The 26,359-nt window shown below is 42.3% G+C and overlaps 1 protein-coding gene across 4 annotated transcripts; it reads right to left on the bottom strand.

The window, feature by feature from the left end:
- Positions 1–207: 207 nt before the first annotated feature.
- LOC121566835 (E3 ubiquitin-protein ligase rnf8) lies at positions 208–26,359 on the bottom strand. Of its 4 annotated transcripts, none has more exons than XM_045210285.1 (9): positions 26,147–26,359; positions 13,491–13,619; positions 12,983–13,404; positions 4,363–4,570; positions 2,216–2,305; positions 2,025–2,114; positions 1,811–1,918; positions 965–1,157; positions 208–610 (listed from the first exon to the last, which is right to left on the bottom strand). In XM_045210285.1, the coding sequence occupies exons 1-9, from the start codon at positions 26,270–26,272 to the stop codon at positions 456–458; spliced, it is 1,521 nt and encodes a 506-aa protein (XP_045066220.1). In that variant the 5' UTR covers positions 26,273–26,359; the 3' UTR covers positions 208–455. The 4 variants fall into 4 exon arrangements, with proteins under 4 accessions (XP_045066220.1, XP_041732646.2, XP_045066221.1 ...); XM_041876712.2 differs by having other exon boundaries at positions 4,363–4,564; XM_045210286.1 differs by having other exon boundaries at positions 462–610; positions 958–1,157.

Raw genomic sequence — 26,359 nt, 5'->3', positions numbered from 1 at the left:
TCTTAACCGCTAGGTTACCGGCCACCCTGTCTGGTCTTAAGAGCAGATTATATTATATCAATATTATACGGTTTTGTAATTTGTTTACCAATAACCCCCTCACCATCATATAAAAAAGGTAAATAAACAATGACCACTGTTTCATGCTCACAAAAATGTTTTTTTGTTTAACTGGCGCCACCTACATTTAGTGACATTTCAAATGAATTAAGAAACATTTTTTTATTCCGTTTCATTGGAAAATAAATTAACACAAAGAAAACTGACATTTGTACAAAAAATATATATGAACACTAATGACATTTGTCATACAATATTGAGTGCGTTGGTTTCCTGGCAAGGATGGACTTTCTCCCTTTCTCTGCATTCTCTATGACCGTCTTTGCCTGAACATTTCAGGAAAATGCTTATAATTAACGTAAAAAAATGTATAATGTGTAACAACGTCAAATGGGCTAAACCTCGTCATTGTCCTCATCGGAATCGTCGCTGGAGCCCCAATGGTTGCTCTCTTCCAAGGAGATTACGGAGCTGAAGCTATCCATGGAGAGGTCACTGTTACTGCTGCAACTGTCGTCGTCGTGGATCACCATCAGCTCCTCCGGCTGGGCTGTGTGGAAAGACACAGTGGAAGGCACCATGAGAGCCTTTCATAGACCCACACTGACCTGGGTCGTGTTCGGTAGGACACACCATAGCAAATTGTATTGCAATGGAAAATGAAAATCTGTAATTGGACAGGTAGCTCCCCCATTTCAAAACGTTTGCTCCCTACTCAACACGACCTTAGAATTCATGGGTGGAGATGTGGCAGATGGACGGATGTTTCTCCACCATGTGGATATGGTCCCTGCAATTCACTTAAACATCCATCTATCCATCCACCACATCTCCACCCATGAATTCCAAGGCCTCCCCTCAACAACCTCTGCGAACCTAGGACCAGGGTGAACGCACCTCTCACCGATGAGCGCCAGGCGACTCTGCTTCATGTCGGGGCTGAGCTGCTCCACCATGCGATCGATGCAGTTGTCCAGCACAAGCGAGCGGGTCTGCGACAGGATTGCCTGCCGACAGATAGGGCACTCGTCCTTCCACTTGCGCCACTCTCTGATGCAGTGCAGGCAGAAGCTGTGGGCGCAGTTAAGCGTCACTGCCTGTAGGGGAGATATGAAAGAGGATTGAAACCGAACAGCTCTGATTAAAGGCCCAGTGCAGTCAAAATTCTGTTTTTCCTGTGTTTTGTATCATATTGTACAACAGATGAAACTAACACTGTAAAAGCGCACAAATATTTGATCAGTGTTATTTCCTGATAGTTGCTGGTTAAAAAATACAATCTACACAGCACCTTCTAAATCAGCAGGTTTTGCATGATTGGAGTTTTTGCTTGCCTGGTGACATCACCAGGTGGTATAACTTTTATTAGACCAATAAAGAGAGCGCCAAACCTCTCTGCCTATAACAGCTAGTTTTCCCCTCCCCACTCCCAGACAGTCATAGCAAAAGTATTGCTTGAGACGTTTGTGTGCTATTTTTGGTTCTTTTTTACCATTTGAATGGTACAACTATTACAGTAAGGTACTAAATTATTACCCAGAAATTATATGATATTGAGATAAAAACAGCTGCAATGGGCCTTTAAGGTAATCTTTCATTGTGATAAAATTGGGATTTCAGATTGAGATTAGGATTACAGTAAAAGCATCTTCCAGTCACAAGCTATATTTCCAGACAGAGGTAAATTGCACAGTACGAGACACTTATTGCTATCCAATGGGAACGATGTAAGACTGATCAAAAGATTTACCCGAATGAGGAGCTCAGAACAAATTATGCATTGAAGTTCGTTCTCCAGCACCTCTGTCATTTGTGTTACCACCTCCTCCTTTTGAGCTCTCGCCAACTCCTTCTCTTCCTGTAAGACAAAACATTGGCTTGAAACCGCACCAATTTATTTCAGTATCATTCAACTGGGTTAGGAAATTAAATTGAGTGAGGAAGTCACACTGGTGGTAGCTTACTTTTGTCACCTCCAGCTCTTTGTCTTTGGCCTTGAGGATGTCCTCAAAGCTTTGTCGAGAGAGTGCAAGTTCCTCTATGACTTTTCTTTGCTATATGGATTGCAAATCAGATTCAAGATTGGTTACACTCAATTATTATGGTAACATCAGGTCACCTTTAATACAAGAGCTGAATGTTTTCTGTTGCTTACCTCTTGCAAAGCCTCCTCCAGCTGTGTTTTCAAACCCATCTCCTCCAACTGTTTTTTCATACCCGCCTCTTCATGCTGTGTTTTTTGCACCTTTAAAACAAACATTTGCCAGTATGAACACCTGCTTGTTGAACATCTCATTCCAAAATCATGGGCATTAATATGGAGTTGGTCCCCACTTTGCTGCTGTAACAGCCTCCACTCTTCCTGGAAGGCTTTTCACTAGACATTGCTGAGGGGACTTGCGTCCAAATCAGCCGTAAGAGCATTGGTGAGGTCGGGCACCGATGGGCGATTAGGCCTGGCTCGCAGTCGGCGTTCCAATTCATCTCAAAAGTGTTCGATGGGGTTTGAGGTCAGGGCTCTGTGCAGGCCAGTCAAGTTCTTCAAACACAGATCGACAAACCATTTCTGTATGGACCTCACTTTGTGCACGGGGGCATTGTCATGCTGAAACAGGAAAGGGCCTTCCCCAAACTGTTGCCACAAAGTTGGAAGCACGGAATCGTCTACAATGTCATTGTATGCTGTAGCGTTAATATTTCCCTTCACTGGAACTAAGGGGCCTAGCCCGAACCATGAAAAAACAGCCACAGACCATTATTCCTCCTCCACCAAAATTGACAGTTGGCACTACGCATTGGGACAGGTAGCGTTCTTCTGGCATCCGCCAAACCCAGATTCATCCATCGGACTGCCAGATGGTGAAGCTTGATTAATCACTCCAGAGAACGCATTTCCACTGCTCAGAGTCCAATGGCGGCGAGCTTTACACCACTCCAGCCAATGCTTGGCATTGCACATGGTGATCTTAGGCTTGTGTGCGGTTGCTCGGCCATGGAAACCAATTTCATGAAGCTCCCGACGAACAGTTATTGTGCTGACGTTGCTTCCAGAGGCAGTTTGGAACTTATTAGTGAGGGTTACACCAAGGACAAACAATATTTACCACTTTGTGGCTGAAATAGCCGAATCCACTAATTTGAAGGGGTGTCCACATCCTTTTGGCCATGTAGTGTAAAATAAAAGTAGAAAACCAGTCATTATCTGGTGTGACAACCATTTGCCTCATGTAGCACGACATCTCCTTCACATAGTGTTGATCAGGCTGTTGATTGTGGCCTGTGGAATGTTGTCCCACTCCTCTTCAATGGCTTTGCGAAGTTAACACGCCGTCGTACACGTCGATCCAGAGCATCGCAACATGCTCAATGGGTGACATGTCTGGTGAGTATGCAGGCCATGGAAGAACTGGGACATTTTAAGCTTCCAGGAATTGTACACAGATCCAGGCCGTGCATGATCATGCTGAAACATGAGGTGATGGTGGAGGATGAATGGCACGACAATGGGCCTCACGATTTCGTCAGGATCTCTGTGTGTTGAAATTGCCATAGATAAAATGGAATTGTGTTTGTTGTCTGTAGCTTATGCCTGCCCACACCATAAACCCACCACCACGGGGCACTCTGTTCACAACATTGACATCAGCACACCACTCGCCCACATGACACCGTCTGCCCGATACAGTTGAAACCGGGATTAATCCGTGTAGAGCACACTTCTCCAGCATGCTAGTGGCCATTGAAGGTGAGCCAAACTGCAGTCAGGTCAAGACCAAGGTGAGAACGACCAGCACGCAGATGAGCTTCCCTAAGACGGTTTCTGACAGTTTGTGCAGAAATTATTTGGTTGTGCAAACCCACAATATCATCAGCTGTCCAGGTGTCTCAGACTAATGTGAAGAAGCCGGATGTGGAGGTCCTGAGCAGGCGTGGTTACACGTGGTCTGCGTTTGTTAGGCCAGTTGGATGTACTGCCAAATTCTCTAAAACAACATTTTAGAGTGGCCTTTTATTGTCCCCAGCACAAGGTGCACCTGTGTAATGATCATGTTGTTTAATCAGCTTCTTGATATGCCACACCTGTCAGGTGGATGGATTATCTTGGCAAAGGGGAAATGCTCACTGACAGTGATGTAAACAAATCTGCGCACAAAATTTGAGAGATATACACTTTTTGTGCGTATGGAAGTTTTCTGGGATCTTTTATTTCAGCTCATGAAATCAACACTTTACATGTTGCGTTTACATTCTTATTCACTTTATATGAATGGAGAATAAATGTCATCTCCCAGTGAGGCTCACCTCGAGGAGCTTCTCTGTCTCGCTGATGGACCTCTCCAGCATCTCCATCCTGTGAAGCTGGCCCCGGAGCAGCTCCAGCTGGCTCTGCAGCTCCCTCACCTGCTCCTCCTGGTGGGGGTCGTCCTGCTGCCGCTCCCCCTCCAGGGCCTCCACCCGCCGCTGGGTGTCATTCATCCGCTCCCGCACCACCAGCATGTTCTGGCTGTACCTAACAGTCAATCAACTTTAATTTGGGGCATTTCCATGTAAAAGGACCCATGAGCACTAAAATGTGAAGTTCATTGGAGCATGTCAAATTGGGTGTCAAATGAAAGACTACCTTTAAATAAATAAAATGTTTAGGCATATACATGTTAAAGGGGTCTTAGAAAACATCAAGAGAAAATAAAGTATTAAAAAGACCCAATGCGGCTGTTATCCCAATATCAAATCTTTCTGGGTAACAATTAAGTACCTTCAGCAAAAAGCTATTTCTCACGCAATACTTTTGCAAGGACTGTCTGGGAGTTGTCTGAGAGGGGAGGGGAAAATGGGAAAACTAGCAGTTATTGGCAGAGAGGTTTGGAACTCTTTGTTATTGGTATATTAACCATTTTACTGCATGGTGATAGGATCCACCCAAATCATTTGGGTTCGTGGATCCTTATACAGCATTATAAGGCCGCGTTGAGACAATGACTTATTAATGACCCAAGCACAGCTCAGTTAATCCCTACCATTGTGTCACGGAGTTGTCATAATGCTTCAGCAAATGTACATTATCCCAGGGGCGCTGGTAGACAACGCAAGTAACTTAAATTATGTCCCTTTACTGCCCTGAATGCCTCTGCTGATCCTACAGCTATTGTATGCAGTAATCATTCAGCTATGAACCAGAGTTATACGGTTAGCACTGAGGCGGTGTGCCCTAGCAGGAAGTCCACTGTGTGCAGCTCACACCCTGCACTAACATAAATAACATGAGCATGTCTACCTGGGCTAAGCTTCCCAGTTAAGCAACAAAAACAATCAAGCATCGCAGAAAAGTGCTAAAAAATAGCCCACGTTAACATACAGTGCATTCGGAAAGTATTCAGACCCCTTCACTTTTTCCACATTGTTACGTTACAGCCTTATTCTAAAATGGATTAAATTAATCTACACACAATACCCCATAATGACAAAGCAAAAACAGGTTTTAGAAATGTAATAAATAAAATAAAAAAACAAAAATATTACATTTACATAAGTATTCAGACCCTTTACTCAGTACCTTGTTGAAGCACCTTTGACAGCGATTACAGCCTCAAGACTTCTTGGGTATGACGCTTCAAGCTTGACACACCTGTATTTGGGGAGTTTCTCTCATTCTTTTCTGCAGATCCTCTCAAGCTCTGTCAGGTTGGATGGGGAGCGTCACTGCACAGATATTTTCAGGTCTCTCCAGAGATGTCAGATCGGGTTGAAGTCCAGGCTCTGGCTGGGCCACTCAAGGACATTCAGAGACTTGTCCCGAAGCCACTTCTGCATTGTCTTGGCTGTGTGCTTAGGGTCGTTGTCCTGTTGGAAGGTGAACCTTCACCCCAGTCTGATCTGAGCGCTCTGGAGAAGGTTTTCATCAAGGATCTCTCTGTACTTTTCTCCATTCATCTTTCCCTCTATCCTGACTAGTCTCCCAGTCCCTGCCGCTGAAATACATCCCCACAGCATGATGCTGCCACCACCATGCTTCACCGTAGGGATGGTGCCATCTTGTTTCTCATAGTCTTAGAGCCCTTTAGGTGCCTTTTGGCAAACTCAAAGCGGGCTGTCATGTGCCTTTTACTGAGGAGTGGCTTCCGTCTGGCCACTCTACCATAAAGGCATGATTGGTGGAGTGCTGCAGAGATGGTTCTCCTTCTGGAAGATTCTCCCATCTCCACAGAGGAACTCTGGAGCTCTTTCAGAGTGACCATCAGGTTCTTGGTCACCTCCCTGACCAAGGCCCTTCTCCCCCGATTGCTCAGTTTGGCCGGGCGGCCAGCTCTAGGAAGAGTGGTTCCAAACTTCTTCCATTTAAGAATGATGGAGGCCACTGTGTTCTTGGGAACTTCAAAGCTGCAGAAATGTTTTGGTACCCTTCGCCAGATCTGTGCCTCGACACAATCCTGTCTCGGAGCTCTACGGACAATTCCGTCGACCTCATGACTTGGTTTTTGCTCTGGCATGCACTGTCAACTATGGGACCTTATATAGACAGGTGTGTGCCTTTCCAAATCATGTCCAATCAATTGAATTTACCACAGGTGGACTCCAATCAAGTTGTAGAAACATCTCAAGTACGATCAATGGAAACCGTATGCACCGGAGCTCAATTTCCAGTCTCATAGCAAAGGGTCTGAATACTTATGTAAATAAGGTATTTCTGTTTTTTATTTGTAATACATTTGCAAAAATGTCTAAAAACCTGTTTTCGCTTTGTCATAATGGGGTATTGTGTGTGTAGATTGAGGAGGGAACATTTTTTATATTTTCTGGGTGATTTAAATATTGACTGACTTTCATCAAGCTGCCCACTCAAGAAAAAGCTTCAAACTGTTACCAGTCCCTGCAATCTGGTTCAGGTTATCAGTCAACCTACCAGGGTAGTTACAAACAGCACAGGAATTAAATCATCAACATGCATTAATCACATCTTTACTAATAGTGCAGAAATGTAAATTTAAAGCAGTATCCAAATTGTATTTATTTATTTTATTTCACCTTTATTTAACCAGGTAAGCCAGTTGAGAACAAGTTCTCATTTACAACTGCGACCTGGCCAAGATAAAGCAAAGCAGTGCGATAAAAACAACAGAGTTACACATAGGGTAAAAAAACAAAGTCAAAACATACAACAGAAAATATATATATACAGTGTGTGCAAATGTAGCAAGTTATGGAGGTATGGCAATAAATAGGCTATAGTGCAAAATAATTACAATTAGTATTAACAATGGAATGCAAGATGTGCAAGAGATTCCATCGGACGTAGTGATCACAATATAGTAGCCATATCTAGGAAAACCAAAGTTCCTAATGCTGGGCCTAATATAGTGTATAAGAGGTCATACAATACGTTTTGTAGTGATTCCCATGTTGTTGATGTAAATAATATTTGTTGGTCTGTGGTGTGTAATGAGGAGCAACCAGAAGCTGCACTTGATACATTTATGAAATTGCTTATTCCAGTTACTATGAAGCATGCACCCATTACGAAAATTACTAAAAACTGTTAAATCCCTGTGGATTGATGAGGAATTGAAAATGTTTATGGTTGAGAGGGATGAGGCAAAAGGAATGGCAAATAAGTCTGGCTGCACAACCATTTGGCAAACGTACTGCAAATTGAGAAATCATGTTACTAAACTGAACCAAAATAAGAAACTATAATATAAAACACGATAGTAAAATGCTTTGGAGAACCTTAAATCAAATTTTAGGCAAAAAGGCAAACTCAGCTCCATCATTCATTGAATCAGATGGCTCATTCATACAAAACCCACTGATATTGCCAATTACTTTAATTATTTTTTCATTGGCAAGATTAGTAAACTTAGCCATGACATGCCAGCAACAAATGCTGACACTACACATCCAAGTATAACTTTTCAAATTATCAAAAGGTAAAAGCATTGTAATTTTGAATTCCGTAAACTGAGTGTGGAAGAGGTGAAAAAATTATTGTTGTCTATCAATAATGACAAGCCACCGGGGTCTGACAATTTGGATGGAACGTTTCTGAGGATAATAGCGGACGATATTGCCACTCCTTTTTGCCATATCTTCAATCTTAGCCTACTAGAAAGTGCGCCCCCTCAGGCCTGGAGGGAAGCAAAAGTAATTCCGCTACCCAAGAATAGTAAAGCCCCCTTTACTGGCTCAAATAGCCAACCGATTAGCCTGTTACCAACCCTTAGTAAACTTTTGGAAAAAAATGGTGCTTGACCAGATACAATGCTATTTTACTGTAAGCAAACTGAAAACAGACTTTTAGCACACTTATAGGGAAGGACATTCAACAAGCACGGCACTTACACAACTGACTGATGATTGGCTGAGAGAAATTGATAAAAAGATTGTGGGAGCTGTTTTGTTTGACATTATTGATCATAGTCTGCTGCTGGAAAAACATATGTATTGTGGCTAAAGGGTTACCTGTCTAACAGAATACAGAGGGTGTTCTTTAATGGAAGCCTCTTCAACATAATCCAGGTAGAATCAGGAATTCCCCAGGGCAACTGTCTAGGCTCCTTCCTTTTGTCAATCTTTACTAAAGACATGCCACTGACTTTGAGTAAAGCCAGTGTGTCTATGTATGCAGATGACTCAACACTTTACAAGTCAGCTACTACAGTGACTGAAATTACTCCAACACTTACAGTGAGGGAAAAAAGTATTTGATCCCCTGCTGATTTTGTACGTTTGCCCACTGTCAAAGACATGATCAGTCTATCATTTTAAATGGTAGGTTTATTTGAACAGTGAGAGACAGAATAACAACAACAAAATCCAGAAAAACGCATGTCAAAAATGTTATAAATTGATTTGCATTTTAATGAGGGAAATAAGTATTTGACTTAGTACTTGGTGGCAAAACCCTTGTTGGCAATCACAGAGGTCAGATGTTTCTTGTAGTTGGCCACCAGGTTTGCACACATCTCAGGAGGGATTTTGTCCCACTCTTCTTTGCAGATCTTCTCCAAGTCATTAAGGTTTCGAGCCTGACGTTTGGCAACTCGAACCTTCAGCTCCCTCCACAGATTTTCTATGGGATTAAGGTCTGGAGACTGGCTAGGCCACTCCAGGACCTTAATGTGCTTCTTCTTGAGCCACTCCTTTGTTGCCTTGGCCGTGTGTTTTGGGTCATTGTCATGCTGGAATACCCATCCACGACCCATTTTCAATGCCCTGGCTGAGGGAAGGAGGTTCTCACCCAAGATTTGACGGTACATGGCCCCGTCCATTGTCCCTTTGATGCGGTGAAGTTGTCCTGTTCCCTTAGCAGAAAAACACCCCCAAAGCATAATGTTTCCACATCCATGTTTGACAGTGGGGATAGTGTTATTGGGGTCATAGGCAGTATTCCTCCTCTTCCAAACACGGCGAGTTGAGTTGAGGCCAAAGAGCTCGATTTTAGTCTCATCTGATCACAACACTTTCCCCCAGTTCTCCTCTGAATCATTCAGATGTTCATTGGCAAACTTCAGACGGGCCTGTATATGTGCTTTCTTGAGCAGGGGGACCTTGCGGGCGCTGCAGGATTTCAGTCCTTCACGGTGTAGTGTGTTACCAATTGTTTTCTTGGTGACTATGGTCCCAGCTGCCTTGATATCATTGACAAGATCCTCCCGTGTAGTTCTGGGCTGATTCCTCACCGTTCTCATCTTGCATGGAGCCCCAGGCCGAGGGAGATTGACATTTGCGAATAATCACACCAACTGTTGTCACCTTCTCACCAAGCTGCTTGGTGATGGTCTTGTAGCCCATTCCAGCCTTGTGTAGGTCTACAATCTTGTCCCTGACATCCTTGGAGAGCTCTTTGGTCTTGGCCATGGTGGAGAGTTTGGAATCTGATTGCTTCTGTGGACAGGTGTCTTTTATACAGGTAACAAGCTGAGATTAGGAGCACTCCCTTTAAGAGTGTGCTCCTAATCTCAGCTCATTACCTGTATAAAAGACACCTGGGAGCCAGAAATCTTTCTGATTGAGAGGGGGTCAAATACTTAGTTCCCTCATTAAAATGCAAATCAATTTATAACATTTTTGACATGCGTTTTTCTGGATTTTTGTTGTTGTTATTCTGTCTCCCACTGTTCAAATAAACCTACCATTAAAATTATAGACTGATCATTTCTTTGTCAGTGGGCAAACGTACAAAATCAGCAGGGGATCAAATACTTTTTTCCCTCACTGTATGGCTGCAGTTAGTTTCAGAATGGGTGTCAAGGAATAAGTTAGGTCTTAAAATAAAACAATTACTAAAAGCATTGTATTTGGGACAAATCATTCACTAAACCTCAACTAAATATTGTAATAAATAATGTGGAAATTGAGGTGCCTAAACTGCTTGGAGTAACCCTGGATTTTAAACTCATGGTCAAAACATTTTGATACAACAGTAGCTAAGATGGGGAGAAATCTGTCCATTATAAAGCGCTTCTATGCCTTTCAAATAACACTATCAACAAGGCAGGTCCTACAGGCCCTAGTTGTCGCACCTGGACTACTGTTCAGTCATGTGGTCAGGTACCACAAAGAGGGACTTAGGAAAATTACAATTGGCTCAGAACAGGGCAGCACAGCTGGCCCTTAAATGTACACGGAGAGCTAACAATAATATGCATGTAAATCTCTCATGGCTCAAAGTGGAGGAGAGATAGACTTCATCACTACTTGTTTTTGTAAGAAGTGTTGGCATGTTGAATGCACCGAGGTGTCTGTTTAAAGTACTAGCACACAGCTCGGACACCCATGCATACCCCCACAAGACATGCCACCAAAGGTCTCTTCACAATCCCATAATCAAGAATAGACTATGGGAGGCACACAGTACCACATAGAGCAGGGTTCCCCAACTGGCGGCCCGCAGGTTTTATTTGGCCCCCCCAAGTTTTCTGAGCCAAAACATTATAATAATACATTTTTCTTTTTAAATCATTGTTGGACATCAGGAAATCAGCTCCAACTGATTTTAATTTAAGAAATCTATTCCCAAGTATTACCACGCATAAGAGAGAGACACGTGATTATATACAAATGTAAGCAAGGTTTGAAATTATTATGTTTTAGTCAAAAATATCTGTTTGGGTTTCTTGCGGTCAATTTGCAGTCTACAAATGATTTGTAATTATGTTCCGGCCCTGCAACCATCAGCTCAAGAAAAAATTATAAAATAAAACAAATATATTTAAAACAAAATCGGCCCGCGGCTGAATCTAGTTGATGATCCCTGACAGAGCCATGGCTAGATGGAACTCTATTCCACATCAGGTAACTGACGCAAGCAGTAGAATCAGATCTTAAAAAACAAAAACACACCTTATGAAACAGCGGGGACTGTGAAGAGACACCACACGCATAAGACACACACTCTACACACACATACACATGGATTTTGCATTGTAGATATGTGATAGAGTAGTGGCCTGAGGGAACACACTTAATGCGTTGTGAAAAGTGTTATGAAATGTAATGTAATATTTTAAATTGTATATAGCTGCCTTAATGTTGCTAGACCCCAGGAAGAGTAGCTGCTAAATGGGGATCCTTAATAAATACAAATACCATGGAAAGCCGAAACTCCCGCCCATGCAAACCTGCTGATTAGCAGGTCCTGTGTAGATTGTATTTTCAACCAGCAACTATCAGGGAATAAACACTGAACAATTTTTTGATATACTTTTACAGTGTTAGTTTCATCAGCTGTTGTTCAATATGATATAAAAACACAGGAAAAACTGATTTTAGGCTGCACTGGGCCTTTAAAATGTATTAGAAATACATCAAAACACAGTAAAGACTGCTTCCAACTAATCTTAACACTTACATTTAGTTTTTGAGAAATGTTTCTGCCTTCTGTAAGTTTAAAAAGGTCCAATACAGCCGTTTTGATCTAAATACATAGACATCCATTGTTGGTTCAGATTTAGTCCAATCGTAGAAGTCTGTTTCACACGTTTGGACAGCAGAGTACAGTAGAGTACAGTAAAAAAAAGTTGAGTATAGTTCAGTAGAGTGCAGTCTGGTACTGTACAGTAGAGCACACTAGATTTGAGTACAGTATAATGTACTGTATTGTACAAACTCTACTGTTCTGTCGTGTACTGTACTAAGCTCTACTGTGCTGTATTTTGATGTCCAAACTTCTGAAACATCCACATGAACCATGATCGTTTCAGATTTGGTTCGGACCAACGAAATTTGGTCTTGTTTGGGGGGAGCTCATTAAAATAGCCACTGTGTAGAATAATACCCACATATGCAAAGGAGGATATTGCATATTTCTACTTTTGTGTACCTAATCAGTCTATATTGCCATGAAGAGAATTATATTCATAATTATGCATTTCTGTACAGTACAGACCAGGAACCCATGATGCAATTCCGTTACCAGGTGTAAATCCACTTCACTCAAAGTAGCTCAATAACCAAGAGGTGTCATGACAGAGTCGACACACGATTCTTTCAGACATCTTTGAATCTTAATTCAGAGCAGACATTTAACAGAGCTTTTGGAAAACGTTGTCACAAACTAAGGGAGATTTTACTGAAATTCTGTTACCAAACTTTGCATCTGCACAGTTCTTCCAGTAAATGTGTTTTTGCAAAATCTGTGGAAATTGTTGAAAGTAGTCCTTGTGCATAGAGTTGTATTGTCCCCCCAAAAAAATCAGTCCTCCTTTCCCCCCATTCATCGCGCTGATCTAAAATGATTTACCTGCTGAAAGCCAACCTAATGATAAGCTTCCACCATATCGTTTTATTTGTCAAGTATTTTCCAATTGGTGCAGACAAAGGGGAGTGCAGATTTTTTGACAATTGAGAGAGATATTCACTTTTACTACATAAAACCTGTCCAAGAGGTTAGACATGAGTGAAGCACTAGTAGCAACATACGTACGTTTGTAAATTGGACAGATTCCTGATAGGACTGCTGAGTCCCTCTGGAGGCGACTCCAGCCTCTGACCCTGCTGCACGCTGGGCCCGGCCTCCTCCCGTTCCCTGGTTCCTGGCCTCTCCCGGGGCTTGTCTGTGGCAGAGCAGAGGTAGAGCTTGGATTTAAACGAGGTCGAAGGCTCCAGTTCATCAGAGTTCAATTTCCTCTTAGTCTTCTTGGTTCTGGAGGCAGTGCAGGCAACTTCACTAGGACCCTTCGCTAGGTAGGGTTTGATGTCCTCGAGGCGCTGCCGAATCAGTATGTACTCATGCTCCACTTTGGTGCCAACAAGGGGCACTCCCAGCTTTATCGAGTCACCAAGCATCAGCAATTGAGCTTTATCCACAGGAATTCGTTCTCCGTTCACCCACACACCATTAAGGCTCTAGAAAAAAAACAAATGTAAACTGCTTACAGCTTATTAACAGACTCACCGTTTCATTTAAAAATGGATACATGGAGAAGCTGTACCTTCTTGTCGGTCACTGTCCATTGGCCGTCGTCTCGTTGCTTGAACATACAGTGCAGTCTGGATATCATTAGGGGGCAGCTTGGGGACACGAGCTGGTGAGTGACATTTAAGCCACGTCCAATTGTAACCTGAGACAAGAGTGGAGCGTAGGCCAGAGAATTTGATTCACAGTAGCTCCTGTTATAATTTTTGGCATAGCTAATGTTTACAAGAAACAGCATATGCAGACAGAGAAATCTCTGGAATCTTACTCTGCTATCATAGATAAGAGATGTGATGATATTGTAATGTTTGCTAGTTAAACAAGGTGGCTTGTGTCTTGAACTAGCACTACAAAAGTTAGCTACCCAACATTCGGTTTGTGAGAACTGCGACTGGTGTTATTCATTTGTACACATACGAGGCTACTCAGTTAGTGTCTATGAATGAGAAGCCTAGTCCATGGCTAACTGCTTTATTGCCTATTGACGATAGCATCTTCTGACCGGGGAAGTTTTTTTTTTAAGAGCCCCGACGCTTGCTCTAAACATTAAAAGACCCACCTCAGAGGAAGTTGCCTCACCTATTTCGTGTAAATCCTGTCCTAGAGTTGAAATTCTCGTTTAGGTTCCACTTCGAAGACTGACGCTGGCTGCTAATACATATTCAGGAATTGGGGGTGGCAACGTTGTGGTGATTTCCACGTGTAGTAGAGAAATTACAACAAATAAGGCATTGACTGACAGCTGTCAGTGCAACTAGCTAGCATGCTAACCTTAGCTAGCTAATGAAAGTTGTGTGAGCACCATTTAAGACAGGAATAATGTAAGTCAAGCGAAAATAATTATTTCAGAAAAAGACTACCAGCCTACCTCTCAGCTAAACCGTGCCTATACGAGCTGTTGACATGTTGAGGGTTGACATTTGTCTGACTTTTGCTGCTTGATAATTCCAGTGAAACTGTCAGATTCCAGACATCATTGGACATGCACACAGACATTTTCAAATAGCTATATTCTTTGTTCTCTCTGATATCATTTCAGCAAGCTAGCTAGCTTTGTATCTAAATTGTGTCCGTGAATCTGCCATAGAAATAGAAAGAATAGAAGCTCCGGTAATATGGATAGCCTAACTATTGAAGCAATGGGTGAGTTCATTTTGCATGGCCCCGTGCCCCAGGTGGGTGGAGATTTCTCTTTAAGATTAATGGAACGAAAATGAGCAACCCCTACATACCGGGCCATGCAAAACGAATTTGCCTAAAACGTTAGTGGTCAAAATCATTCATTTTGGGGCGACGGGGGAGCGGAGTTCTAAAATGCAATCATATCATTTTACTATTTATAAAAATGGTATTATGTTTTTTTATTAGTTTGCACCCGTATTTTAGTTTGCTCCATGGCTCAGGCAGCCAAGTGTAGGCTACACCGAAAAGCTGTAGCCAGAGACGGAAGAGACCCCACTCGCAGTTTTTTTTCTGGTTCAATGAATGTCAATTAACTAAGCAGACCAGACCCAGCTGCTATTGCATTGGTGTCTATGGGAGACCCACCCCGTTAAGTAGACCGGAACTGACAATTTCTTTCAATGGTAAACGGCCAGAGTGAAACATATTCATTTATTTTTTTTAAAGGAAAAAAAAGATGTATGCACTCTAACTGTAAGGCGCTCTGGATAAGAGCGTCCGCTAAATGACTAAAATGTAAAATGTATCAACCATCTTGCTGTAGACAAAGATGATCTATTATATTGCTCAGCTCCAGGGCCGGCCCTCCCATTAGGCAAGGTTAGGCAGTCCGGCACTTGAATTTGGGGCGGCATTTTGGCAATTGGCTGCCACCCTACGGCGCCCCTGATTGGCTACTACACCGCCAGCGGCGCCCCAGCCACCAGCTCATAGCCGTTGCTGCAGTTCCCACCCCCACCCCATTCCCACTTCTCACGAAGTTCACTCCCACTATCCTTGGTAGCTATGGTGATATGTGTGTGTTTTTATGGGATTATCCAATTGTGAAACATTAATACAAATGAATCTGACAATTAACTTTTTTTTTTATGTGTGCGTGTGACGAAGACGATTAGTGATTACGGCAGTAGCCTAACCTAGCCTGTTAACGTTAGCTAGCTACTGGTGGAAATAATTTCAGCTAAAAGTAAGCTATAGAGATTTGCAACCAAATTTCCTGCCATGTCTAAGAGACAAAAACTATCAGGAAGCGAATATAAAAAATATAAAATAATGAGAAAAGAGGCACAACCTCTAAGCTTAAGAGATTCGCTGCAGAAATGTACCAGTGTGCAGCAATGTCCATCAGCCGGTGTGGAGAACAAGCCTCCGAGGACAGGCCGTTCATTTACCGAGACAGACGAGCCCCCGTTCGGTGGTTCTAGCAGCAAACCGGAGGAGTCCGAGCAATCCACTTCCACCGATGATGACAGCTCTCTGGGTGGACAAGAACAGGTGGTCGCACCAGGCCTAGCCCACACCTCCAAGCAACCCTACTATCTGGGACCCGAACTCAGATTCGTCACTCCATGTTCCCGATGAGTGGTGCTGCTGCTAAATCCGACTCCCAGACCAAAAACATAAAAGACCCTGGTGAGCGGCCAAAAGATATGAATGGATCTTTACGGGACATGTTAGTGCAGGCTGGGCCACATCAGGATAAGGAGGGGAATTTCCCAAGAGATGAGGCAACAAATATTTTCGGTGGCCCACTACAATAGGAGGATGGCGAACAGGAGAGAGTGGAGAGACCATGGCTTGTCTATTCCAAGCTAAACGATGCAGCATTCTTTTTTTGCGGCAAACATTTTTCACACGAGTGAAAATCTGCGCTGGTCAGAGATGGAACCAGGGACTGGAACAATCTGTGCCACCTCCTCAGCTCGCATGAGAAGTCACATGACCACCTAGATAGATTCCAGAGGTGGAAGGAGCTGGAGATCAGGCTGGTGTCCAAGCAAACTATCGATGCCCAAGCCCAACGGGCTATTGACAGAGAGATTCTCCACTGGCAGCAGGTGCTGCAGAGGCTAATAGCCCTGATCCGCGTAATGGCCACCCAGAACATTGCACTACGTGGGACCACCGACAGGCTGAACGAGCCAAATAATGGGAACTTTCTGAAGTTTGTGGAAATGCTGGGTATCTTTGATGGAATCATGAAGGAGCATGTAAGGAGAGTGCACACCAAAAGAAACACGTGCAATACCTCTGTAAAATAATCCAGAAATCATTGACATACTGGCACAAGACAGATCTAGCAGACAGTCGGCAGTGAGCTAAAAGCAGTCAAATATTTTTCTAGAATTTGATAGCACACCAGACAAGAGCAACACAGAGCAGATGACCATGATGGTGCGTTTGGTTTCAACCGAGGATGATCGGTCAGTGCTCACGAGAGCGCAATTCCTGGAGTTTAGTGACCTGCTTGACGCAACGGGGGCGGGCATGACCGAGTTGCTCATCTCAAAACTACATGGCATCGCCATCATGGACATGAGAGGGCAGGGGTATGACAACAGGGTGAATATGCGGGGGATGCACAGCGGATTTCAAAAGCGAGTGCAGGATATCAGAGGGCCTTTTTTTGTGCCATTGCAGAGCGCACCTTCTTCTCCCTGATGCAGTATTGGGTTGCTTGGAGGCGGCTGAGTTAACACCATCCAAGATATTTATACATTTTATCCGGATCTACACACCGCTGGGACTTGCTGAAAGAGTACGTAAGAGATGGGCTCACAGTGAAATCCCTCAGCACCATGAGATGAGATGGGAGAGCCAGGTGGAGGCTATGACACCCGTGCGTTACAAAATCACCCTCCAAGAAGTAGTGCATGCTTTTGCTGCCAGGAAGGCCAGGCAAGTCAACTCGTCTTTGAATAAAAGGTAAGCATTGATCACACACTCGCATTAATTCTATCACAGAGTAATTTGGAAGATTACACAATTATCTATCGCCTGTTTACTCTGTAATTTTTAGACTTAAATAGACTACATCCTAATCTCGCTCTCTCTCTCCCTCTGTGTCCCTCAGATGATTTGATTTCAGGACCATGGACAGCTACTGAGAGAAAACGTCGCTGACTGCAATGCAGCACCACAGAAGAGGAAAAGAAGTCACTCTAGCCGGGCCATGAAATGAAGAAATGCTGAAACTGATGTTGGATATTCAAATTCAATATATAAATAAACAACATTCGTTAAGGCTGGGTCTTTGACAGAAAGCTTATTTTACACTGCTCCAGCGAAATATGGCCCGCCATGCATTTATGAAAGCACTTGTTTCCAAAGCTCAAATGATCGCACTCTTTACAGTTCTACAGGAATATTAAAGGATGTTAAATGTTAAATAAAAGTTTAATATTTATTGTAACAATTGTGGGGTCGTGCCATGTGTGACAACAGGTGTCATATTTTTAGTAAGAAACGTTCTTACTATAGGAAGTTGGCTGCATGGTGATTGCAACATTGTAACTCTCTGATGCAGGAGTTAAAGTAAAATTCCTTTCTGCCCGGTAAGGGACCTCCTATATGTGCAAGCGCGAACTAACATTATGTATGGGCCTAATCATAGAATTGGAGCCTATTTCTTCCTATTCAAAAAAGTGGTAGCCTTAAATGTTTGACAAACAATTATGCTATCCATAGACGGTATAGCCAAATCCTCCAATACTGTTGCATGCACTCCTTAAATACCTCCGCGTCTGGGAAGGGCTTGGTGTGTTTGGTTAAAGCTAGGGCTCGAATTGAATGAGGGTATCCCATACCCTTTGATAAAGAAAAGGGCAAAAAGGACTCCTATTGTTAGCTTTATATTTTGGAATAAATACATAAAAAAGTATCCAGACTATATAAAGCGTTCTATAACAATGCTTAACTCAATGATGCCTTATGGTAAAAACAAGCTTTAAAAATGCCTGCGAAAGACTTGACTCCGATGCATATGGGGATATACTGAATCCTCTCTATGACATTCTGAAGCTGAGCTGCAACCTATAATATTAGAGACAAAATATTTGAATTTGCTATTCTGTCCATATTGAGATTTTTACTTTCTGAAAACAGAACATGTTTGTTAAAACCCAGGCAGCTTTTAGGGAAGCACTTAAGTTGTTGGGTTACGCAATGGAGTAGCCAGCAGTTGAAGATTACATCTTTCTGCGTCGGTAGTGTCTTTCTGGGTGGAAAGGTAACTTTTGAAAGTGCCATGCTTAGATTCATAAGGATGTCTAAGATTTCATTATTTGCAAACAAGACACTCTGGTTTGACATTGGAGGAATATGGTAAGAATGCCTATTTCTCTGTCCATTCTTCCCTGAAAGGTCTTTTTCATTATCCACCTTTGTGAAACTTTTTCAGCCCAACCTTTTCTTTTGATTGCAAGGTGTTTTTACCCAATCAACGCACACAGAAATATACAAAAAACTTAATTTAAAATCGACGCATTGTAGATTTTATCAATGTAATCAGATTGAAAATATTAGGCTGTTATTGACATTGAACTGATTAGATAGCCTACTAACCAGATGTGTAAAAAAGTGTGTTTCATTTGTAGTGTAGGCCTATGAATTGGACTGCTATTATGTTCTGTTCCTTTGACTTTTAGCGGAGAAAGAAATTGACCCAAGGCAAAACCGATTGCCGACCACTGCTGTACATAGTTTAGCGGGGAATGGAGGGGGGCGGCAGTTTGTCTCGCCTAGGGCGGCAGAACATCCAGGGCCTGCCCTGCTCAGCTTACTTGCGCCGCGACACTTTGCAGTTGATTCTGAATAAATAACAATGCCATGCTGGTGGGAGGTACTATTCAAATAAAACCCAGCCCCTGAAACTAAACGTATGAGAAAAATAATGTACATGTCATTTCATAGCAAAAGAGATTAAGCGGGCAGTTCGGTTTTCACTTCAAGCCCAAATATATCATACTTTGACTAAAACTATGACTTACATCGTTTTTGTATAATCTGGCCATCTTCTTTCAGCTGGAAAATGTGGATTTCTACTGGTGTGAGCGTTTAACATGCGTCGCTTGCGGTACATTTTTGGAAACATAAAGGAACTTATCTTTCATACCTGCGAGAAATAGGGTCGGGCGGTATCCAGATTTTCATACCGTCTCTGTACCATACCGGGGTATACGGTATTAACGAATGCACAGACAAGGCAATTTTTTTAAATAAATACAAATACAGTTGAAGTCGGAAGTTTACATAGACTTAGGTTGGAGTCATTAAAACTCATTTTCAACCACTCCACAAATTTCTTGTTAACAAACTATAGTTTTGGCAAGTCGGTTAGGACATCTACTTTGTGCATGACACTTACTTTTTCCAACAATTGTTTACAGACAATAATTCACTGTATCACAATTCCAGTGGGTCAGAAGTTTACATACACTAAGTTGACTGTGCCTTTAAACAGCTTGGAAAATTCCAGAAAATGATGTCATGGCTTTAGAAGCTTCTGATAGGCGAATTGACATAATTTGAGTCAATTGGAGGTGTACCTGTGGATATATTTCAAGGCCTACCTTCAAACTCAGTGCCTCTTTGCTTGACATCATGGGAAAATCAAAAGAAATCAGCCAAGACCTCAGAAAAAATATTGTAGACCTCCACAAGTCTGGTTCATCCTTGGGAGTAATTTCAAAACGCCTGAAGGTACCACGTTCATCTGTACAATCAATAGTATGCAAGTATAAACACCATGAGACCACGCAGCCGTCATACTGCTCAGGAAGGAGATGCGTTATGTCTCCTAGAGATGAACGTACTTTGGTGCGAAAAGTGCAAATCAATCCCAGAACAGCAGCAAAGGACCTTGTGAAGATGCTGGAGGAAACAGGTACAAAAGTATCTATATCAACAGTAAAACAAGTCCTATATCGACATAACCTGAAAGGCTGCTCAGCAAGGAAGAAGCCACTGCTCCAAAACCGCCATTAAAAAACCAGACTACGGTTTGCAACTGCACGTGGGGACAAAGATCATACTTTTTGGAGAAATGTCCTCTGGTCTGATGAAACAAAAATAGAACTGTTTGACCATAATGACCATCGTTATGTTTGGAGGAAAAGGGGGGTTGCTTGCAAGCCGAAGAACACCATCCCAACCGTGAAGCACAGGGGTGGCAGCATCATGCTGTGGGGGTGCTTTGCTGCAGGAGGGACTGGTGCACTTCACAAAATAGATGGCATCATGAGGAAGGAAAATTATGTGGATATATTGAAGCAACATCTCAAGACATCAGTCAGGAAGTTAAAGCTTGGTCGCAAATGGGTCTTCCAAATGGACAATGACCCCAAGCATACTTCCAAAGTTGTGGCAAAATGGCTTAAGGACAACAAAGTCAAGGTATTGGAGTGGCCATCACAATGCCCTGACCTCCATCCTATAGAAAATGTGTGGGCAGAACTGAAAAAGTGTGTGCGAGCAAGGAGGCCTACAAACCTGACTCAGTTACACCAGCTCTGTCAGGAGGAATGGGCCAAAATTCACCCAACTTATTGTGGGAAGCTTGTGGAAGGCTACCCGAAACGTTTGACCCAAGTTAAACAATTTAAAAAGGCAATGCTAACAAATACTAATTGAGTGCATGTAAACTTCTGACCCACTGGGAATATGATGAAAGAAATAAAAGCTGAAATAAATCACTCTATTATTCTGACATTTCACATTCTTAAAATGAAGTGGTGATCCTAACTGACCTAAAACAGGGTATTTTTACTAGGATTAAATGTCAGGAATTGTGAAAATTTGAGTTTAAATGTATTTGGCTAAGGTGTATGTAAACTTCCGACTTCAACTGTACATTCGATCAAGCTTCTGTAACCAAGAAGCTTGACATCTAGCCACTTAGCTAGCAAGTTAGCAAACCAAATGCATAGCTGGAGCCCTGAGCTGGATATACATTTATTTGACACATCTTAGATTTCTTCTAGTTACACTTAAATTATAGTTAAAAGCAGTGGCGTAGCAAGGTTAAATTACTACACACCCTTATAGGGTTAGTGTTCCCACACGACCATATCTTCATGTTACAGCACTTGTTTACGGAAAACGGATGGAAGACAAGACGCAACCACCTGTGCTAATTAGCTATCTAGCATGCCTCAAACAAGTGTGGGTAAGCGTAACTCACTCAGGTATAGTTTTGTTGGATGGAGGCAGCCATGGCTGTATGGATCTGTGCAAAACTGCTACAGTAAGTGTATCTCTAAAGTTTAGAAAAGTAAATAATCATCGCTTTCCAACCGGCTTTCGAAACATATGCTTATGTTTCGTATCAGCAAGAAATACTATTTCAAATTTTTAAAAAATACACTTACTGCAGCAGTTTTGCTCAGTTTGGCTGGGCGGCCAGCTCTAGGAAGAGTCTTGGTGGTTCCAAACTTCTTACATTTAAGAATAATGGAGGTCACTGTGTTCTTGGGGACCTTCAATGCTGCAGAATTTTTTTGGTACCCTTCCCCCCAGATCTGTGCCTCTACACAATCCTGTCTCGGAGCTCTACGGACAATTCCTTCGAACTCATGACTTGGTTTTTGCGCTGACATGCACTGTCAACTGTGGGACCTTACATAGACAGATGTGTGCCTTTCCAAATCATGTCCAATCAATTGAATTTACCACAGGTTGACTCCAATCCAGTTGTAGAAACATCAAGGATGATCAATGGAAACAGGATGCACCTGAGCTCAATTTCAAGTCTCATAGCAAAGGGTCTGAATACTTATGTCAATAAGGTATTTCTGTTGATTTTTAATACATTTGCAAGAATTTCAAAAAGCCTGTTTTCGCTTTGTCATTATGGAGTATTGTGTGTAGATTGATGAGGAAAATGTTTTATTTAATCAATTTTAGAATAAGGCTGTAACGTAACAAAACGTGGGAAAAGTCAAGGGGTCTGAATACTTTCCGAATGCACACCTTTCCACACACACACACTCCTTCAAATTAGTGGATTTGGCTATTTCAGCCACACCCGTTAAAATCGAGTACACAGCCATGCAATCTCCATAGACAAACCTTGGCAGTAGAATGGCCTTACTGAAGAGCTCAGTGACTTTCAACGTGGCACCGTCATAGGATGCCACCTTTCCAACAAGTCAGTTCGTCAAATTTCTGCCCTGCTAGAGCTGCCCCAGTCAACTGTAAGAGCTGTAATTGTGTAGTAGAAACGTCTAAGAGCAACATCGGCTCAGCTGCAAAGTGGTAGGCCACACAAGCTCACAGAACAGGACCGCTGAAGTTCGTAGCGTGTAAAAATAGTCTGTCCTCGGTGTAACACTCACTACTGAGTTCCAAACTGCCTCTTGAAGCAACGTCAGCACAAGAACGGTTAGTCGGGAGCTTAACGAAATGGGTTTCCATGGCCAAGCAGCCGCACACAAGCCTAACATGCTGACCAAACCGCTTGCTTTAAGTGCGCAAGCGTTGCAAAATAAATGTACACATACATGTTATTCAATCACTTCATCCAAACTGATAGCGAGCGTCTGCGTAGCCAAGCGCTAAAATAGAACTTTGTTCTATTTTTGACGCACTGCAAGTCCCGCCTCTCCCATCTCCTCATCGGTTTTTAGGAGCATATACCCACGTGGGTGATTGAAAAATTAACTGAGGTCCACACTCCAGTCCAGTTGGTGATGGTAATAAACCTTAAAGTTTGTTTCCAACTGCCATATAAAGTCCACAGAAGAAGAAGACTGAAGGAGGAGAGATTACTCGAAACTAACTAGGTTTCCACTTTTATCTGTGGATTAATTGTCGGAGTAAAAATCACACGATTTTGTGAGACTCAAAAAAGGTAAAAATTCTACAAAAGACCCAGAAAAAAATGACCTTTTGCATTTCAGGTAAAATAGCAACCCAATGTTTATATCCCAGGACACATTAGCTAGCAACAGCAAGCTAGCTAATTGGCCATGAATGTTGTGTTTTTCGACCTGTCCCCAAATTAATATAGTTGGTGCAGAGTTTGTTTTGATATTTCAACCTGCGTGTCCTGATCGCGTCTGGTGTGGATGGACAAAATCAACATGCGCGCGATGACGCGTGCCCGGTCTAGTCAGCATGTAAGAACCCCACGCGCAATGCCAAGCGTCAGCTAGAGTGGTGTAAAGCTTTCCGCCATTGGACTCTGGAGCAGTGGAAACGCGTTCTCTGGAGTGACGAATCACACTTCACCATCTGGCAGTCCGACGGATGAATCTGGGTTTGGCGGATGCCAGGAGAACGCTCCCTTCCCCCAATGCATAGTGCCAACTGTAAAGTTTGGTGGAGGAGGAATAATGGTCTGGGGCTGTTTTTCATTGTTCAGGCTAGGCCCCTTAGTTCCAGTGAAGGGAAATCTTAACGCTACATTGACATTCTAGACAATTCTATGCTTCCAACTTTGTGGCAACAGTTTGGGGAAGGCCCTTTCCTGTTTCAGCATGACAATGCCCGCATGCACAAAGCGAGGTCCATACAGAAATGGTTTGTCAAGATCGGTGTGGAAGCCCTGACCTCAACTCCATCAAACACCTCTGGGATGATTTGGAACCCTGACTGCGACCCAGGCCTAATCGCCCAACATCAGTCCCTGACCTCACTAATGCTCTTGTGGCTGATTGGAAGCAAGTCCCCGCAGCAATGTTCCAACATCTATATCTATATCTATATATCTTTTTTTTTTTTTTTTTTTTTTTTTATTGTGTAGTACATTTCAGTTTAACCACATAATATTTGTTCTGTCTTTTCTGGTGGATTAAACAGAAATTGCAAACAGCTTTCTATTGCTTGTTTTAAAAATAGCGATAGTTTGGAGATTATTTCATTTTCAAATAACCGAAAGTGAGAGGTAATCTGAATTAAGGGAAAAATGTTATTCTTGAACACAGGGTGAGCCACTTTTACTAATCTGCTAGAGAACCAGTTCGGATTTAAATTCCGTTTTTGTATGACTAAAACCTTTAGTGAGAGGTCCAATGCTTTAATATCTAATAATTTCTGCCCTCCGAATTCATATTCATTATATAAATAAGCCCGTTTCATTTTGTCTGGTTTGCCATTCCAAAGAAAGTTCAATATTTTTAAAATAATAATAATAAAATAAAGTCGTTAGATGTAGACAGCGCCATAACTAAATAAGTAAACTGGGCTATTACTAAATAATTAATCAGGGTGACTTTTCCACAAATAGACAGGTTTTGAGAATATTAAACTCCCCCATCCCAAGAATCGTTAGCTGTGTTCGAATACTCATACTAACCGCACTATTTGTGACGTAAATGGAGTATATAGTTTGCTTATTGGTCATAGTATGGATATCGGTAGTAAACCAAAAGTTGTCGTACTACATTCGTCAAAATAGGAAGTATACAAGCAGTGGACACTATTTCCGGCCGTGGCTTCAGTTTTCAGATTTTATGAAAATGGCGTTAAATATACAGCCGAAAACCAACGAGAGCGGATACAAATTCATTCCTTTAACTAATTATGCCAAATGTTAAGAAAATGTTGAGCAATGTAATAAAGTAATGACTTTTCAAATAAGTTACCTACACGTTATGTTGGCTGATAATTTGTTAGCTACGATATCCTTACAAATCACATAGCATATCATTACAGCACTATGTACCGGTATGTTAGCTAGCTACCTGACGTTAGTTGGCTACTAATACATCAAACGTGCCAGTATATTAAATATATGCTAACTAACTAACTACCCAACGTTTATTGACTTGATTATTCCCTTCATTCTTAGCTGGTATAGTCGTTGTGCGTTCTCAATTGACATTCGGGTGCTTTCGTACATTCGCTCTGGCTATCTACTCGGATTTCAGAGCACTCTAGTCTGAGTGTAATGCAGAGCACAGAAGAACTGATGAATTTACAAACACTCAACACCGGTTGAATATGGCCGGTGTCAGCAAACATCGACAAAAAAAAACGTTATTAAATTGTTGCCAGCAGCACAGTTACAGTCACCAACGCTCTGGATAACATGAAAACTGCCTAACCAGCTCTGCCAGGGCGAGTAAAATGGTCAGACTGAGGTGTTCTCTCATTTGTGTCTGGAAGTAGCTAGCTTGGGTTGGGTGCTTGACTGCCGTTGTAATGTCAGAACGCTCGAATCAACCCTACTCCTCCGCCAGAGCTCAAGTGTGCGTTCTGAATTTACAAACAGACAACGTTCTGAATTTACGAAAGCCAAGAGCGCACTCTGGCCCTCCAGATTGAATTTAAGAACACACCCGAAGTCGTAAAATGTCTGGCTAGTAATTTCTTATGCTAACAAGCTAGCAAGAGGTTGCATAGCAACAGCATCAACGTCCGGTAGACAGGCGAAGCGCTAGTACGTTCAACTGAAAGGATACCGTTCGTTTACAGTATACTAAAATGAACTAATAGTATGTAGTATATACTCATTAAGTATGTAGCATACAGTATGTTAGCATGGGTATTCGAACACAGGTCTTGACTCCTGTGTAATGTAATCGAATCAGTTTTGTTGCGATATTACAATTGCGCGTTCTATAGTGATTTAGCAAGCAGTCTAGTAGGTAACTAGCTAGTAGGTTGAGGTTCCAGTTATATCAACTTTAGCACCAAACAGCTAGCCAAGTCACTAAAATGTACATTCAACCAGTTTGGTTCGCGGCGAAATTTGCTAACGTTAGTTACCTCTGTATTCTCGAACAAGCGGAGCCAGTCCAAATCTTTCCCGACTCGTGTCAAACACCATACTTCTTTCTTCGCATATTCATCCTTTTCAGCTGTAGGGGAAGTTGAGCTTTCTATTTGGTCCATTTTTAAACATATTACAGCTAGCTGAGCAAAATATGCTTTGTTTTCCCTTCTTTGGGTTGGCAGAGTACGCCTTCTATGGCCAGTGGA

Source organism: Coregonus clupeaformis, chromosome 33 (assembly GCF_020615455.1).
Source record: "Coregonus clupeaformis isolate EN_2021a chromosome 33, ASM2061545v1, whole genome shotgun sequence".
Taxonomy (NCBI): Eukaryota; Metazoa; Chordata; class Actinopteri; order Salmoniformes; family Salmonidae; genus Coregonus; species Coregonus clupeaformis.
This window is presented reverse-complemented; position numbering and strand designations above follow the sequence as displayed.

What these genes read in the sequence shown, in the direction of transcription:
- LOC121566835 (XM_045210285.1), bottom strand. Translation starts at nt 26,272, where the DNA reads ATGGACCAAATAGAAAGCTCAACTTCCCCTACAGCTGAAAAGGATGAA. An exon ending in AAGAGCTGGAGGTGACAAAA is followed by an intron (nt 1,919 to 2,024) that starts GTAAGCTACCAC and finishes TTTGTCTTACAG; the next exon opens with GAAGAGAAGGAGTTGGCGAG. An exon ending in GTTCTGAGCTCCTCATTCGG is followed by an intron (nt 1,158 to 1,810) that starts GTAAATCTTTTG and finishes TCTCCCCTACAG; the next exon opens with GCAGTGACGCTTAACTGCGC.